We start from the raw sequence: 17,085 nt of genomic DNA, 5'->3' as shown, positions 1-17,085 counted from the left end.
GGTGTTCGACGACGTGAGTACCAGAGAGAGTATAATGGACATTTTGCCACTGAAAGGACGTACACGGGGAGAGGATATTTTCCAAGCTTTCATGGAGTTAGAGAACAAAGTCCACCTGCCTATTTCTAAACTAGTCTCCATTACCACTGATGGGGCCCCCACATGGAGGGTCTTGGGTTTTGTTGCCTTGTATAAACAATATGATTCTTTCCAGACTTTATCCATTATCATTGCATCATCCACCAACAAGCTTTATGCGGGAAGGTGTTGAACATGAAAGACGTGATGGATGTTGCATGACAATTGGAAATTCCATCCAGGGGAGAAACTTTCAGAGAAGGCTTTCCATGCTAAGGGGAAAGATACTAAAGCGGGACACACAGAGTTGCTGTTGCATACTGACGATGCTAAGCAGAGGCAAATTTCTGGCAAGATTTTGCAAGCTTTTGCCTGAAGTGAAAGAATCTGAATCTGAAGATGCAGTGTATGCCCAGCTTGATGACGAGCAGTGGCTCATGGACTTGACATTCCTCACTGAATTGACTGGTATTCTGAATGCTCTGAATTTAGAGTTGCTATAATTGACATGATCAGTGTTGTGAACACTGTAAGCGCAAACTACAGCTACTCTCAATCAAGCTGCAGCACCAGGACCTGCGCTAATTTCAAAGCATGCATGCAGACCTTAAGGGCAAAGATGCAGCTCAACTCAACAGTGTCAAACAAGTTCAGAGCATTGCCTCAGTTTTTGAAAGACATGCATCACTCCAGCCAGTGGCCTCATGTGTTTCCCATTTGGCACAGATATTGATGTGGATGGCATTGCCTCCAAAGTGGGAACACTATTCGTACTGGACACTACTGCAGAGGTGGAGGAAATTCTTATCCAGAATGACGTTCAGATAAAATCCAGGGCATCCACTGACATAAAGGGTGAATTTTGGCACCTGATCTCAGATAAGGGGTATGTGCCTTTTGCCTGCCATCCCTATTTGGATGAACCCAACCTGTGTGTGTGAATCTGCCTTCTCCCACATGAAAACCATGAAGGCCAAGTTCAGATCCTCCATGACAGATGACCACCCATCCGCCTGCCTGAGACTTGCCACCAGTTGGTACATCCCTGATTACAAGAAGCTACCATCCTCCTCCCAATGCCAAAGATTCCTATCACTCCCTTCTCTGAAATGGAAAATGTGCTTTATGCAACTCATGATGGGATAGAGACTGGGATTTGGGACTGGTAGATCTTGTGATGTTGAAAAATGTAAAAGTAGATCTGAAGTGTAAAAACTTACACTTGCACCCCTGCACTAGCAGAACATCCAGCCACAGAGCCCTGATGTCCAAACCCAACAAATATTTTCTGTAGATAGCACTTTGCATCCCCGAGCATACAACAGTTTATTATTTATGAACAGCTTTCCTCAGCGTAGCCTCACTAAAATTAACCAGAAAAGGGAACAAACCTCAATTAAACAAAGATACCCCAGTATTTCAGCTATGTACATACAGGATTACACAATGCAAAAATAACCCCTTTGTTATGGTATAAGCCATTTAATAAGGCCTTTCATTGATTGATTTTTACTACCGTAATGTCTGTTCGTACATGCGGCAGCCTTTGAGATGCTCTCAAAGAGCTGTCACTCAGTTAGAGTCGTTTGTTTGTGTGTACACTGATGCAGTCTGTGGTGCAGTGTGGTTGCAGGCCATAAAGGTAGAGAATGAGTGCATGCTGTGTGTGTGTCGGGGAGTAATTGAGATGAATTGGTTTTAATGGGACTTTATGGCTTGTTTGGAGTTATTCCTGTCTGAGGTCTCCTCTGGCGTCCTGGCTCCTCTGGAGGATGGCTTGGACCTCCGCCCAGCGCAGAGGCTGTTCTACACTTTCTTGTGCTCTCTCACCCTCTCTCTGTCGTGCTAGAGAGAGCGAGTGATTGTATGGCATGGGGTGAGTGAGTGTTTGTTTTTCCTCCCACCCTGCTTCCCTCCCAGCGCTCTGATTTAACAGGACCTCCGGTTCGCCGAGCACTCACCCCTCTCCGCTAATCGCAGAGTGCCACTTTAAAGGCTTCTGCAAGTAGTCAAGCCTCGTCCCGACTCTCATTTGTCACGGAGATCACATGGTGGTGCATGAGTTAGGACCCTGCGGTGGCCGCGCAATTACAGGGTCGGCGGAAGGGAGTGAAGCCAGCAAACCCAGTGGCAAGGACGACTCCTCGGTGGCGGGACAGAACTAAACTTTCTCTTCCTGTCGCGTTTTGATGGACGGCCTGAGGGAAGAGGAGGCATACTATACGGGAAGGCGGGGTGTCACTTAAGAGTCTAGCGTGTGTGTGTGTGTGTGTGCATGCATGCATACAGTAGAAGCACAGCAAATTTTGTTTTTGTCATCACTGCTTTTTTTAAATTACTCTCAACCAATTTAGTGGTGTAAAAATACAGATCCAACAAATAAGTGTTGGCAACTTATTCTGGAAAGACTCGCTTGTTTTGAAAACTTTTAAAAGCACTATTCTGCACCAGTCAAACCACAGCCCAGTTTAGCTCCCAAGTGTGGACTGTTTTTATTCACTTCTCATTCCCATACTCTGTACACTGTAGAATGAATTTAGTTGGCTGTGTACAGTATACACTGCCTAAATATGCCAAAGCTTTATTTAGTTTTTGGCTGGATCGTGGTCCACAGGGCCCAGGGCCAGGGCTATAAACTCAAAACTCTGTCACTCTGTCCCTCAGTCACTGAGTCGCTCTGTCACTTAGTGATGAAGTTCCCCCATTGGTTGGAATAAGTGTGATGAAGACAGTGTTGGTGTTTCCCCATTGGCCATTGCCCTTTCAAACTGTATTGTCACGACACAGGCTTTTACCTCCGCTATCACCCGTCAATCAGCTAATTAACTTCCTCAGTACATGGTGGTTTTGTTTTTGCCACCCATTTCAACCTTTTAAATGCACAGGCTTAGCAGCACGGGCAAAGTAGGCTACTTACAAATGAGCAGCACAACTGTGTGTGTGTGTGTGTGTGTGTGTGTGTCAGTGTGTCACAGTCACACAAACAGCATTGCCACAGTGCTATTTCTAAATAAATATAGTGGATGGGGTTTTGATATTTCAATTAGTAAAAATCTGAGAGCAGCAGAGAGGGGCAGATAAATCAAAAGTTTACAAGAATTTGTCAAATTTTAGGATATGTGGCAAACTAAGAAACCATTAGCTTTCATACAAACAGCTTTTGTTTTAGCTTGTCATAATTCACTATGAGCAGAGCCAGTGCGCTGTGCTTGTGTAAAACATAATAGCAATGGAACTGCGGCAGAGCAGATTCAAACTTTCTACATGTTTATGCTTAATGAACAACTGAATCGACAAATGATTGGCTTTTTACTCGCGAAGGTTTTATTGCACTTACTTAGGCTCCAGTTAGGAGCGTAGTTGTCTCCAGCGCACCCTCTCTGATCTGCTGTTCGCTGACTTTGCTCTGTGTGTGTGTATTGGGAGGAGCTCAGCCCCAACACAGCACGGGAGAGGCTGCAGCATGATGGTAAATACTACAGTTTTTTTTTTTATTATGTCATTTTTATAATGGTTTAATGATAATGTTTAATGAATAATGACGATAAAAATACTATCGCTCAGCACTACTAAAGATGAACATTCAATATCTATATTTACATTATAAACACCACCGCTGACTATCCCTGTAACAATTTGGCTACACTCCAACATATTGACCATACACGGCCCAACCATATACTAGGTTTTGACCTAGTCTTGTTTACGCTATATGTACAGTATGTCTCCTTTTCCCTAAATTTACACTTTAATGCCAAAATACCATTACAGCATCAGCAGCAGGAGGCAACCTGTGAAATATAAATCAATCAATCCTGAGTAAGCGATTTATGAAAAGCAGTGTGCGTATATAGTGTGTACTTGAACACACTATATACACATTCATATTTGACTGTGCAGTATACGTCCACATGCCTTTGTGGGGCCCCCATTTCTGTGTGTGTGTGTGTGTTTGTGTGTGTTTGTGTGTGTGTGTGTGTGTGTGTGTGTGTGCGTGTGCGTGCATGCGCACCATGGGAGAGTGACAGCTCTGACTTTAGCCTCTGAGGTTATGCCAGGTCATTGGCCGCCAGCCTCTCAGTGGTGGGGAGCACTAGGACTGAGAGCATATGCTCCATGAAAGCAGAGTAAATGGATGGTTTGAGGTAGGGCTGGACGATTTTGGCTAAAATCATAATCACGATTAATCGAACAAGTTACCTCGATTACGATTATTGAACGATTATTTAAAAAAAAAAAAAATCTTTTCTTATACTGTAAATATGTTCACGTTTTTTTTTTTCTAATGAAAGAGTGCATATAATCCTATCTTTGTGATTCTAAAATAAGGAAACAACACACTGATAGCAATTAATGCTTATTTATTAAATATTTCAAACAACTGAACTGAAATCTACAACAGTAGATTTTGCAAAGAAATAAAAATGTCTTATAAAAAAGTAATTTAAGTTTTAATGTAAAAAAAAGGTTTCCTAAAAATTTAGAAAATAAAGAACTTTTAAAAATAGTTCTTTTTGTAAACAAAATTATGGTAAATATTGCCATGCCATCTTAAAAGTAAAATATAATTTCTCTCTTGTAAACAAAATAAATTATTGTAAATAAAATAAATTATTGTAAATATTGCCAAAATATAACTTGTATCCTTTGTAAACCTTTTGATCTTCCTCTCAGGGATCTTGTCCTGTCACTCTCTATGCATAAGCATTTACTCCAGGTTCTTACTAAGAAACACTAGCAGGTTTACCTTTTCCAAGTGCTTAACAGACTGAGTTCAGCAGCTACTTTTTTACGACATGTTTGGTACATGTTGGGCAGCGCAGTTTGGGAAAAATAGTGTCGCGATGGCACAGTGTATCTTCTGTCCAGTGTTTTAACGAGTTGTTTAAACCCAATGTGCTCCACCGTAGCTATGGGAGCCATGTCCTTCGCAATGTAGTAACTAATGGCGTCAGTTATTTCTCTCCATTTTCTTGAATCCTTTTCATATTGTGTAGCATTTGTAAATGCGTGTGTTATCGACACCTGCTTTGTGGAGGCACTTGTTGCTGGGCGATTGTCAGCCTCTCTCTGTTCATATTCGGTAATGTGATTACGCTCCAGGTGTTGAAATAGATTGCTGGTATTACCTTTGGTCGCTATAACAGTTTTTCTGCAATGTTTGCATTTGACTTGAGTTTGTTCGGTGTCGTCTTTATTGAAACCAAAATGTGTCCAAACGACGGACACTGCGTGTTTTTTTGGTACAAGCGGCTGCGGCTCCTGTTGCTGAGTTGACTCGGTGTTTGAGTTCTCCTCCATGTTACTTCAATGTCGCAGACTGGACGGGGCGGAGTCACGTGACTACACACGCAGCGGCCGTAATATGTTTTAAGGGGAAAGTACATTAACACACAGTGGGCGGCCGCGGAAATATTAATAGGATTAAAAGACCGAAATAACCGACTTGGTAAAATTAAGTCGGTTATAGGCTCTGAATTTCGTTTTGATTATTTTTTGATTAATCATCCAGCCCTAGTTTGAGGGATAGCTGGACAGAGGAGCAAAGAGAAAAACTGGTGACGAGGATGAGACAAACCACAGCATGGAGGAACGATGGAGTCAGGAAGAACAAAACAGAAGGAGCACAGATTGAAGTAGTGAGGAAGGAGTGAATGCAGTAGGACAAGCTCTATGTTGCTCATTAGGTTTGGGTGTGTATGGGAATGGCGGTAAACATGACATTTCCCCTGCAGTCAGTGGAACGACTCTGGCATCTAATGACAGCCCTGCAGCACAATGAGTAGTAAAGCTGCAGCCAACAGAGCTGTTGCCCAGCCCAACTACCACCAGCCGCTACCAACCAGGATCCCTCGTTTTGACTCGGAGGCCAGGCTGGGGCAGGGAGGAGGATGTCTCAAGCCAGCAACTTACAGAAAAGTACATACAGAACTGTAATTGACCTCAAAAATGTCACCAACTAGGAAAAGGGTACAATCTAATGTTACTGTGAATGCCAGCCAATTGGTTAAGTATGGCCCCAAATACTGTATTTTTTTACTTGTGTGAATCTCAAACCTGAGGAGCAAATTCCGGTCTTTTTCAGGATTTTCTTTAGACATAAAGTCAGATGCTGCATGAAACAATAGCAAGTGTCCACCCTCTACTGAACTGGTGTCATTAAGGTGATGCCACAGTGTCCTAGCTGGCACTTAAATCAAGCAAGGCTCCGGGTGTGTGTCCTTGTTTTGTCATGTAATTATTGTCTGGGAAAACTTTAGTAGTAAATAACAAGTTGACTAATTTATAGCCTGGCTTCCTTGGAGATTGTTGGCTTTACGCTTGACTAGGGTTGCAAAATTCTGGGAATCTACTGGCTCGGGGGGAACAATGTTATGTTGGACACTGACAAAGTGAAATGTCTCATGTTGTGAGTTACATAGCTAGCAAGTTAATGTGAAAAGGTACTTTGAAATAATTTTGAGCTGACAATGTGGGCTGTGTGCAAACTTGAGGTTTAAAAGGAACAACCTATTAATAAAATAAAGAATGCATTGAAATTGATACATTAACACTCCTCATTAGCTTTCTAAATCAGGCTACATCCCACATGGTAACAGCTAGCTAGCTAGCAAAATTTAGCAGAAGGTGTTAAGTAATAAACTTTGTTCTTATCTTTAGGCTACTATCTGCTAGTTCACTGAAATATCATAACAAAATATTAAATATTATTTAGACCAAAATTGTTTACTATTTAAAAAGGTATAATTTCTAAATTTAAATTGTGCAAAAAAGCGGGGAAGGGGATGCTCTTTGATTGACATGACAGGAGCCACTCAATGATAAACTCATCAGGCACGAGGCCATGGTGTAAAACCATAACAAAGAGATCCCCCTACCAGCACGTCTTTCTGAGGTTGGATGGAAAGATTCATGACATGTTTATCTGTTCTGTCCTCACTGTAGACATATCATTTCTCCCATTGGATGCATCTAACTGATCATCTTACATTATTCAGTGTACTTTCTGTGGCACCTAGGCTGTCTTAAAAGTAACATATGTGCCCCCGTTCGCAATTTTACTGATATGAAAGATGGCATTCATGGGTAAATAAGATGATGGATGATTTTTTTTGGGGGAAAAGGGTTAAACCACACTATGAGAGTGGATTGTGCTGTCTCCTGAAACCCCATCCAGCAACCGGAAGCAACTGAGTTAAAGGCTACAGCCACAATTACTATGTAGAAGTTATTCTCGGTGCGAGTGTATGTTTTCTTTGTCTTATGAAACGGTGTGTAATTGAACCCCAGGCAGTGAGTTGAATGATTTGAACAGGTGAGGTGTAAGGCCGACCGACATACCTGCCAACACTCCCGTTTTTCCCGGGTTTCTCCCGTTTTTTAGCCCTATCTCTCGGACCCCTCCCAGTTATTTCTCCCGGGAAACTCCCGTAATTTGCATGGTCCAAACTCCTTTATAAATAATCAGACCAATATGTTTGTCTAATGTTGACCAGTTGCCAGATCTTGTATGAAACGCATCCTATTCACACAATCCACACACCATATACAATTTTCAACCCGTTTGTCCCCTCAACCTGGCAACCTGTAACCCAGTTGCGCAGTTGATCTCTGCACAAGCTTCGTGGAAAGTTCAGACCCGAAAGCGAGCCGATAAAGATGGCAGGTGAAGGTGGTGTTCCCGCAAAGAAATCGAAATATAGCTGTAACTTTCAACATGTTGGGCGCAACAATTTACATTCATCTTAGTCATATCGACAACCTCCATGCTTTTTGTAAGGTGTGTCGCATTGATTTTAATGTAGCGCACGGCGGGGAAAATGACATCACCCAGCACAGCGGCACCATCGCGCAGAAGAGGCACATAAGGGCACACGGGCGATTTCATCCTTCATCATGAAAGAACAGACAGAGGCAGAAAACGTGAAGCAAGCTCAACTCAAGATGGCAATGTTGGTAGCACAGACTTAACAGTAAACAACCCCCCCCCCCACAATTGATTAGCAGTCCATCACCTTAACCACTCTGCCACCTCGTCTGACTTTTTATTACGTAGCCTATATCATGACTTTTTTAATCACTTTTATGACATACAATATTATTGATTTTTTTATAATTTTTTTCAACATAGTATACTATAACTTTTTGTGACATGCATCTTTTCGGCATATAACAATTTGTCACTTTTTTGACATACTATATATTATAGCGTTTTTATCACTTTTTTCGACATAGTATACTATGACTTTTGTGACATACTAAACTATGACTTTTTCGACATATACTGTGACTTTTATTTACGTACTATATTCCATATATTATACTTTGATTTGTTTCGACATATTATGACTTTTTTATCACTTTTTTGATATACTATATTATTACTTCTTTACAAATTTTTCGACATACTATACTATGACTTTTCCGACATACTATATTAGGATCTTTTTATCACTTTATTCAACATAAGCCCCCCCCCCTCCCGTTTTTTGAAAACCAAATGTTGGCAGGTATGCCGACCACGAGTAGGCTGCAATCTGACAACAGAAGCCATTACATTTGTCCTTTTGAATAGACTGTTAATTCCATTAACGTGGAGAGACAAACGTGTTCTCAAAAAATATGTATTGAGACGAAAACCTATCTATGGTGCCCAGAGAAATTAATCCTAATGACTTTGGTGATTCTCTGACTTTAGCTCTAGCGCCACCATGAGGTTGACATTTGTGCTTTTAAGTAAAGTGTCTTGAAAACTGATTGATGGACTGCCATGACATTTGGTACATAATGTATGTTGCCTAGAGGATTAATCCTAATAATTTAGGGGAACTCTGACTTATCACCTAGCGCCATCACCCCATGCCACATTGCTGTCCCAGACACTTCTGCATTTTGCCAATTTTTTAACATTAATGTATTATGTAATGTAATCTATTATAGTGCACTGGCATGCAGCACTACTTCGAATAGCCTACTGAACTAGTGCCAGCTAGTGAGCACTTTGCCAGAGATGTCAATTTTGTTTAAGCAGGAGGGTTGTGGGTCAAGTCTATAAACTGGGTTATGAGTTTTCCCCAGGCCTCAGAGTCTGAAATTCTATTCCATGATATTGTAAAAACAGTGGCATGCTTCTTTTGTGTCAAAAGCAACTGAAGAATGCACTCCCAATGCAGCGAGTACTATGATGGGTCTCCCCGAAGGGAGATGACCAACAGGGATATCTGGGTGATGGCTGGTGTCACGGTCTGAATTGGAAGTTATGGTAACAGTCTTTGTGTGTTTGTGTGTAAGATGAGGACTGAGTTCAGCATCAAGGCGGGGTAAAGGATTGGAGAGCACCGCACCTGTATGAGTCATCGCGCTAAGGCGAACCTAACAGCAACATGTCATATCAAGACATTGCCCCACTCTCAACCCCTTGCTTGATTCCTCCTCACTGTGCTGGTTGCCGACTGTTGTTATTGTCTTCCAGTGTTATTATTAACTTCCACATTCCTGAAGATAGTGTCATATAATCAGTGATTTTTGCACACTGAACTCACTCACCTCAACTGGTTAAAGATGGCTAAATGTGTAGCCTCTGTAAACTGACATTGAATTTAGCTATTCTACATTAATGTTAAATGAAACGCTTGCAAGAATCTTTGCATACCAGCTTCTAAATACAAGGTCTTCCAATTTGCCCCACCAGATAAAGGCATTGTTGGCTTTGCATCAAGTATTGGTGAACTAGTGTGACACAGTGCTGACTCATTTAGCCCCCAATACTAGTATGTGATAGTGGAACAGTTTGCCACAGTTATTTAGTGCTTCACAGCCAAACCCAGGACCTCAGCAATGTAAACATTTACCTGTTTAGCATCAGTGTGAAGCCCCAGAATGCCCCTGTGTTTAATACTTTGTGGTCCTGTTGAAGGGAAAAAATGTCAGGCCCAATTATCTGTGCCATATGGACATGTGAGGCTTATTTTCAGTCAGTTATTTAGTTATGATGGCTTTTTGGCTTGGTTTGTGGCTTTGAGGGAAGGGAAAGGTATCTGATATTTACCATGCTGCGTTTCTAATGAAGAGTGTATGGTTTAGTGCCGTTATTTCAGTGGGAAATCAAAGCATATCCCCAAACATGGACCAGGGATTCCACCCACACATATAAGTCTCTACACATTCATTTCAAATCCGTTTGAAAGTTTTAAATTCTCAATATAATGTAGAAAACAACATGCAACTACTGGGCAGAGGAAAGGTTAGCTGAAGTTGCATAGAACAGACGTAGCTTCGGTCTGGACCAGTGGCAAGTGGATTAGATTATAGTATAGTATTGGTTTTATGCTGTGGTAGATAACGGGTGGAGCAGAGGCATCCTTCTGCAGTAATGTCGGGTTACAAAATTAAATTATGAAATGTGCAATTAGACCTAATACCATACACTAAATCAGCATCCAGGGCGTACTTTCGATGTCGATATCCATTTTATACATGCACACAAAGTGACACAGCCAGACACACATGCAGCCTAAGGGTTGCAAGCAGATATAGCATACCACAGCAGGCAGTATGAACCACTCTGACTTGGTTACCCTAGTCTCCCAGACGACATACAGCCTCAACATGGCACCTTCTGTAGTTAATGTCTCACCTCTGCAGTGTCATTCACAATGTGTGTGTGCATTCAGAATGCACACAAACTCATACAGACCTTTCGTGTCTAAGCGTACACTTAAGAGCAAGATGTGATGACCTTGTTGGAGTGCAGAGTAAAACTGGGGCAACCGGTCACTGGTTCCTGTTAGAGATGCATCGATTACAACTTTCTAGGCCGATTCCGATTTTCTTAGAGTTAGGCCAGCCGATACCGATTTTAGCCGATTCCGATTTCATTTTTTCAAACAACTTTACAGCACACACAAATATTTATTTTCTATCTTTTCTTTAATAGAACATTTTTTGAATAGATAATTGATCGCTATAAAATAGAACTATATAAATGACTCCTGGTGTGGGAAATTCACACACATCTAAAGTGCAATGTTAGAACCATTTCCTTCTTTTCACATCCAATATCCAACTTAATATAATACATATAGTCTTGCAGTATAAAGATATTTCTCAATACACACGGCCTGTTTGAACGTCAACAGTAACGTTACCTGAAAACATAAACGTCACCACTCATTTTACACACAGTTTAGCAACAAACTAAACGCTGGGGGAAGATTACTACATTTTTTATGTATGTATGTTTGTAACGCTATTTTCCAATAAACTGTAGCTGTCATATTTCACGGGACCCGCGGTTTTCATGTTCCACTTATTGAGCCTCAGAGGGGAGAGAGAGAGAGCGGCTGAAATCAGTAGAGCAGACGGCTCTGCAGAGCCGTGTATAATTACGACTTTATAACATTTCATAAACAGCTGATAGAGCGGCGGTGCGCTGATCTTGCGCGATGTTAATCATGCGGCGCCCGAGTGCATTTGACCGGCATTAAATCTGCATATGTCAGACTGACCGGCCGGGCGCCAGTCATGGCCGAGCACGTGAAAATCGAGCACGTGAAAATCGGCCAATTCCGGTCACTGGCCGGTCAATCGGTGCATCTCTAGTTCCTGTATGAATATAAAAAAAAAAAGCTTTACTTGATTTGAGTGAAATTTGGTTCTGTTCACCCATTCAGCTAAGCCGTGAAGGCACTACTAATGATTTGACCAACTTGCCCTGTTTTAATTTTGCAGATAATGCCAACCACATCATTTACAGGCACTGCTGCTTTCAAACCATGAAAGAGTGGAACGCTGAACCTCCTCTAATTGTCTTTGTTTTTTGTTTTTTTCAGTCAGTGGTGAAAACTGGACGTTTGCTCATCAGTCATGAGGCACCAATAACCGGAGGCTTTGCTGCTGAAATCAGCTCAACAGTACAGGTGAGTCTGTATATCAGAACATAATGGGCCCTATTTTAACGATCTGAAACGCAAGTATGAAACGCAAAACGCAAGTAGCTTTGTGGGCGGATCTCGGGCGCTGTTGCTATTATACCGGCGGGATAAATGAGTCTTGCGCCGACGCAAATCTAAAATGGGTTGGTCTGAAGTAGCTAGGTGTGGTTTGGGCGTAACGTGCAATAAACCAATCAGAGCGTCATCTCACATTCCCTTTAAGAGCAGGGCGCTTGTTCCATGGCGGATTGCTATTATGGCCGGGCGTTTGCCCGTGGCACGCCAGCGGGAGCTGCCGATGCGAGATGCGGCAAAGTAATAAATGCCCGTCTTGGCCGGGTGGCGATGTTGCTGCGGCCACTCGGGCGCATCTCCTCAAGTCTGGAGAGGATTGCTGCAGCAATGGAACGTGGGCCTCCAAACACACCACCTGCACCTGTTGTGCCCCTTCCTCCTCCCCCCACTCCATCTCCGTCCACCCGCTCCACCAGGACCGCATCGCACATTACTCCTGGACCAGATCCCGCCGGAGTGTCCAATCCCACCTTAGTTCAACATCACATCTCCTTAAGTCCTCTAATATTTCCTCATTTATGTCATCAACACATCCATGATTCATGGAAATGTTGTGTAAAACACAACAAGCCACAAAGAATGCTGGGACTTTTTGAGGACTGTACTGTAAAGTGCCTCCTGATCTATCCAAACACATGAAGCGCATTTTCAGTAATATTTTCCTTTTGTAATTATGTATGGTTTTCAAAAATGGGAACTGCTGTAGATGAGAGAAGTGTATGCGCGTTGTGCACACGCTACATTATGGCCAAGCATGCGCCCCTAAAATAGCATCTAAATAACGCGCTACTGACTTTAGACTAGTACCACTGACTTTAGACTAGCGCTACTGACTTTAGACTAGCGCTACTGACTTTAGACTAGCGCCACTGACTTTAGACCAGGTTTTTCCTGGTCAGTGGCGGAATTGTTTTCTGAAACTGCAGAATAGCACAAAGTAACGTTTGCGCCGGAACACGCCTCCTCTTTTCGCTGAACCGCCCCCAGGAGCGCAAATACATTCCCTAATTTACCGATGTGCGTCTGTGGAGGGAAAAGTCCGCTGTGCGTCGGGTGCAAAATAGGAATGATACATGCGTCGGTGTACAAAGGCAATTGCGCTGAGTGGAAGATAGGGCCCATAGTGTTTCATGAGAGTTTAATAGGGTCTGTGGCTCCCAGGGTTAGGAGGTGCTCTTTAAAGGTTTTGGTCTTAATGGGTTGCAATGATTTTGGCAATAAAAGTCCCACTTTGTAAAAAAGCTTTAATAGCCTTTCACTGAGTGCCCCAGGGCATCCATCCATCCATCCATCTTCGTCCGCTTATCCGGTGTCGGGTCGCGGGGGGAGCAGCTCCAGGAGGGGACCCCAAACTTCCCTTTCCCGAGCAACATTAACCAGCTCCGACTGGGGGATCCCGAGGCGTTCCCAGGCCAGGTTGGAGATATAATCCCTCCACCTAGTCCTGGGTCTTCCCCGAGGCCTCCTCCCAGCTGGACGTGCCTGGAACACCTCCCTAGGGAGGCGCCCAGGGGGCATCCTTACCAGATGCCCGAACCACCTCAACTGGCTCCTTTCGACGCAAAGGAGCAGCGGCTCTACTCCGAGCTCCTCACGGATGACTGAGCTTCTCACCCTATCTCTAAGGGAGACGCCAGCCACCCTCCTGAGGAAACCCATTTTGTCCGCTTGTACCCTGGATCTCGTTCTTTCGGTCATGACCCAGCCTTCATGACCGTGAGGTGTAGGGTAATGCGAAACTGACCGGTAGATCGAGAGCTTTGCCTTCTGGCTCAGCTCTCTTTTCGTCACAACGGTGCGATAGATGGAATGTAATACCGCACCCGCTGCGCCGATTCTCCGACCAATCTCCCGCTCCATTGTCCCCTCACTCGCGAACAAAACCCCAAGGTACTTGAACTCCTTCACTTGGGGTAAGGACTCATTCCCTACCTGGAGAAGGCATTCCATCGGTTTCCTGCTGAGAACCATGGCCTCCGATTTAGAGGTGCTGATCCTCATCCCAACCGCTTCACACTCGGCTGCGAACCGATCCAGTGAGTGCTGAAGGTCGCCGGCCGATGATGCCATCAGGACCACGTCATCTGCAAAAAGCAGCGATGAGATCCCCAGCCCACCGAACTGCAACCCCTCCCCACCCCGACTACGCCTCGATATCCTGTCCATAAATATTACAAACAGGATTGGTGACAAAGCGCAGCCCTGGCGGAGGCCAACCCTCACCTGAAACGAGTCCGACTTACTGCAGAGAACCCGGACACAGCTCTCACTTTGGTCGTACAGAGATTGGATGGCCCTGAGTAGAGACCCCCTCACCCCATACTCCCGCAGCACCTCCCACAGTATCTCCCGGGGGACCCGGTCATACGCCTTCTCCAAATCCACAAAACACATGTAGACCGGTTGGGCATACTCCCAGGCCCCCTCCAGGATCCTTGCGAGTGAAGAGCTGGTCCGTTGTTCCACGACCAGGGACGGAATCCGCAATTGTTCCTCCTCAACCTGAGGTTCGACTATCGGCCGAACCCTCCTTTCCAGCACCTTGGAGTAGACTTTACCAGGGAGGCTGAGAAGTGTGATACCCCTGTAATTGGCACACACCCTCTGGTCCCCCTTTTTAAAAAGGGGAACCACCACCCCAGTCTGCCACTCCTTTGGCACTGTTCCAGACTTCCACGCAATGTTGAAGAGACGTGTCAACCAGGACAGCCCCTCCACACCCAGAGCCTTGAGCATTTCTGGACGGATCTCATCAATCCCCGGGGCTTTGCCACTGTGGAGCCACCACCCTATTACCTCCTCAGTTGAGGTCAACAGTGTCCCATCCTTACTGTACACAGCTTGGATGGTTCCCCGCTTCCCTCTCCTGAGGTGGCGAACAGTTTTCCAGAAGCACTTTGGTGCCGACCGAAAGTCCTTCTCCATGTCTTCTCCAAACTTCTCCCACACCCGCTGCTTTGCCTCTTTCACGGCAGAGGCTGCAGCCCTTCGGGCCCTTCGGTACCCTGCAACTGCCTCCGGAGTCCTCTGGGATAACATATCCCGGAAAGACTCCTTCTTCAGTCGGACGGCTTCCCTGACCACCGGTGTCCACCACAGTGTTCGTGGGTTACCGCCACTTGAGGCACCTAAGACCCTAAGACCACAGCTCCTCGCCGCAGCTTCAGCAATGGAAACTTTGAACATTGTCCACTCGGGTTCAATGCCCCCAGCCTCCACAGGGATGCACGAAAAGCTCCGCCGGAGGTGCGAGTTGAAAGTCCGTTGGACAGGGGCCTCCTCCAGACGTTCCCAATTTACCCGCACTACACGTTTGGGCTTACCAGGTCTGTCCAGTGTCTTGTGAGAGTTGAAGTCCCCCAGCAGAACAATGGAGTCCCCCACTGGCGCCCCATGCAGGACTCCACTCAAGGTCTCTAAGAAGGCCGAATACTCCGAACTCCTGTTTGGTGCATATGCACAAACAACAGTCAGAGTTTTCCCCCCCACAACCCGCAGGCGTAGGGAGGCGACCCTCTCGTCCACTGGGGTAAACTCCAACGTAGCGGCGCTCAGCCAGGGGCTTGTTAGTATCCCCACACCCGCCCGGCACCGCACACCCTGAGCAACTCCGGAGAAGAAAAGAGTCCAACCCCTATCCAGGAGTACGGTTCCAGAACAGAGACTGTGCGTAGAGGTAAGCCCCACCAGATCTAACCGGTAGCGCTCCACCTCCCGCACCAGTTCCGGCTCCTTCCCCCACAGAGAGGTGACGTTCCACGTCCCCAGAGCCAGCGTCTGCTGCCCGGGTCTGGTCCGTCGAGGCCCCTGACCTTCACTGCCACCCATGTGGCAGCGCACGCTGACCCCGGTTCCTCCCACAGGTGGTGGGCCCATGGGCTGGAGAGATGGGAGCCACGTAGCTTGTTCGGGCTGTGCCCGGCTGGGCTCCGTGGCAAACCCGGCCACCAGGCGCTCGCCGACGAGCCTGCCGTCTGGGCCTGGCTCCAGACGGGGGCCCCGGGCTTCCTCCGGGCAGGGTCACTCCATTTCTACCTTGTTTTTCCATTGGGGTTTTTGAACCATTCTTTGTCTGGCCCCTCACCTGAGACCACTTTGCCTTGGGAGACCCTACCAGGAGCACAAAGCTCCAGACAACACAGCCCTCAGGTTCACAGAGACACACAAACCTCTCCACCACGATAAGGTGATGGTTCACCAGGGCAGTGGTTTTAAAACTGTGAGATGCACCTCCCCAGGGGGTGCAGAGAGAGTTGAAGGGAGAGCTTATTAATAACCCATCTCGCCTTGCCAACTAGTCGATATCAAGCTTTGACCAATACTGGACAGATAAACGTACCTGATAATCTCAGAGCCTCTTTCTCAACTGAACTTGACAGTTCAACCCAAAAGCCATCTTTTATGTTTCTTGCAGGTGAGGGTAATGAATAAGTGAGAAGTTAAGCCATATTTTTTGCCATATTTGTATGTTATACAAATGTGGATAGACGGAAGAAAAGTTGATGCTGCTTGAGTGGTTTGAGAAGATTTTGTGGCTATTTTGTTTTTTTCTTCACCACGGATCACTGGGTCACCAAGACCAAGCTAAATCAAGCATTTAAAAATGTGGATAGGAAAAGCGATAAGATTCTGGGTGGAGCAATACTTTTAACTCTTTTCAAGATAGCAGAGTGAGGTCACAATCTCAATGACTCACCATAAAATAACTGGGATGTGGTGCAGGCTGCCCTTTAGGGCTGCACATTTCTGGATTTGACAAAAAAAATCATGAGTTTCTCAACCAGAAGAAAAATCATGATCAGGAAGCCATTTTTAAATGAAAACATGTATTGAATGTCTTTTGTATAATCTGTCAACCAGTATTTTAAAGTTTTCTATTATTACCAACATACCATAGAGAGAAATCAGAAGCGGTAAAACCCGGCAACACTTGTAGTATGCAGCTTTTTCTACAATTTTATGGTTGGACCAAAACGTTTCGGCTTGTGGCTTCATTAGG

At 44.9% G+C, this 17,085-nt stretch overlaps 1 protein-coding gene across 1 annotated transcript in view; it reads left to right on the top strand.

The window, feature by feature from the left end:
* Positions 1 to 17,085, top strand: part of bckdhb (branched chain keto acid dehydrogenase E1 subunit beta) — a 91,235-nt gene that overhangs the window by 62,451 nt on the left and 11,699 nt on the right. The window contains exon 9 of the mRNA XM_039804814.1: positions 11,910 to 11,996. Within this exon, the coding sequence (XP_039660748.1) occupies positions 11,910 to 11,996 (87 nt within the window). The remainder of the gene's footprint in view (positions 1 to 11,909; positions 11,997 to 17,085) is intronic.

This window comes from Perca fluviatilis, chromosome 7, assembly GCF_010015445.1.
Source record: "Perca fluviatilis chromosome 7, GENO_Pfluv_1.0, whole genome shotgun sequence".
Lineage (NCBI taxonomy): Eukaryota > Metazoa > Chordata > Actinopteri > Perciformes > Percidae > Perca > Perca fluviatilis.
The sequence above is the reverse complement of the archived record's forward strand: the minus strand, read 5'-3'. Positions and strand labels throughout refer to the sequence as shown.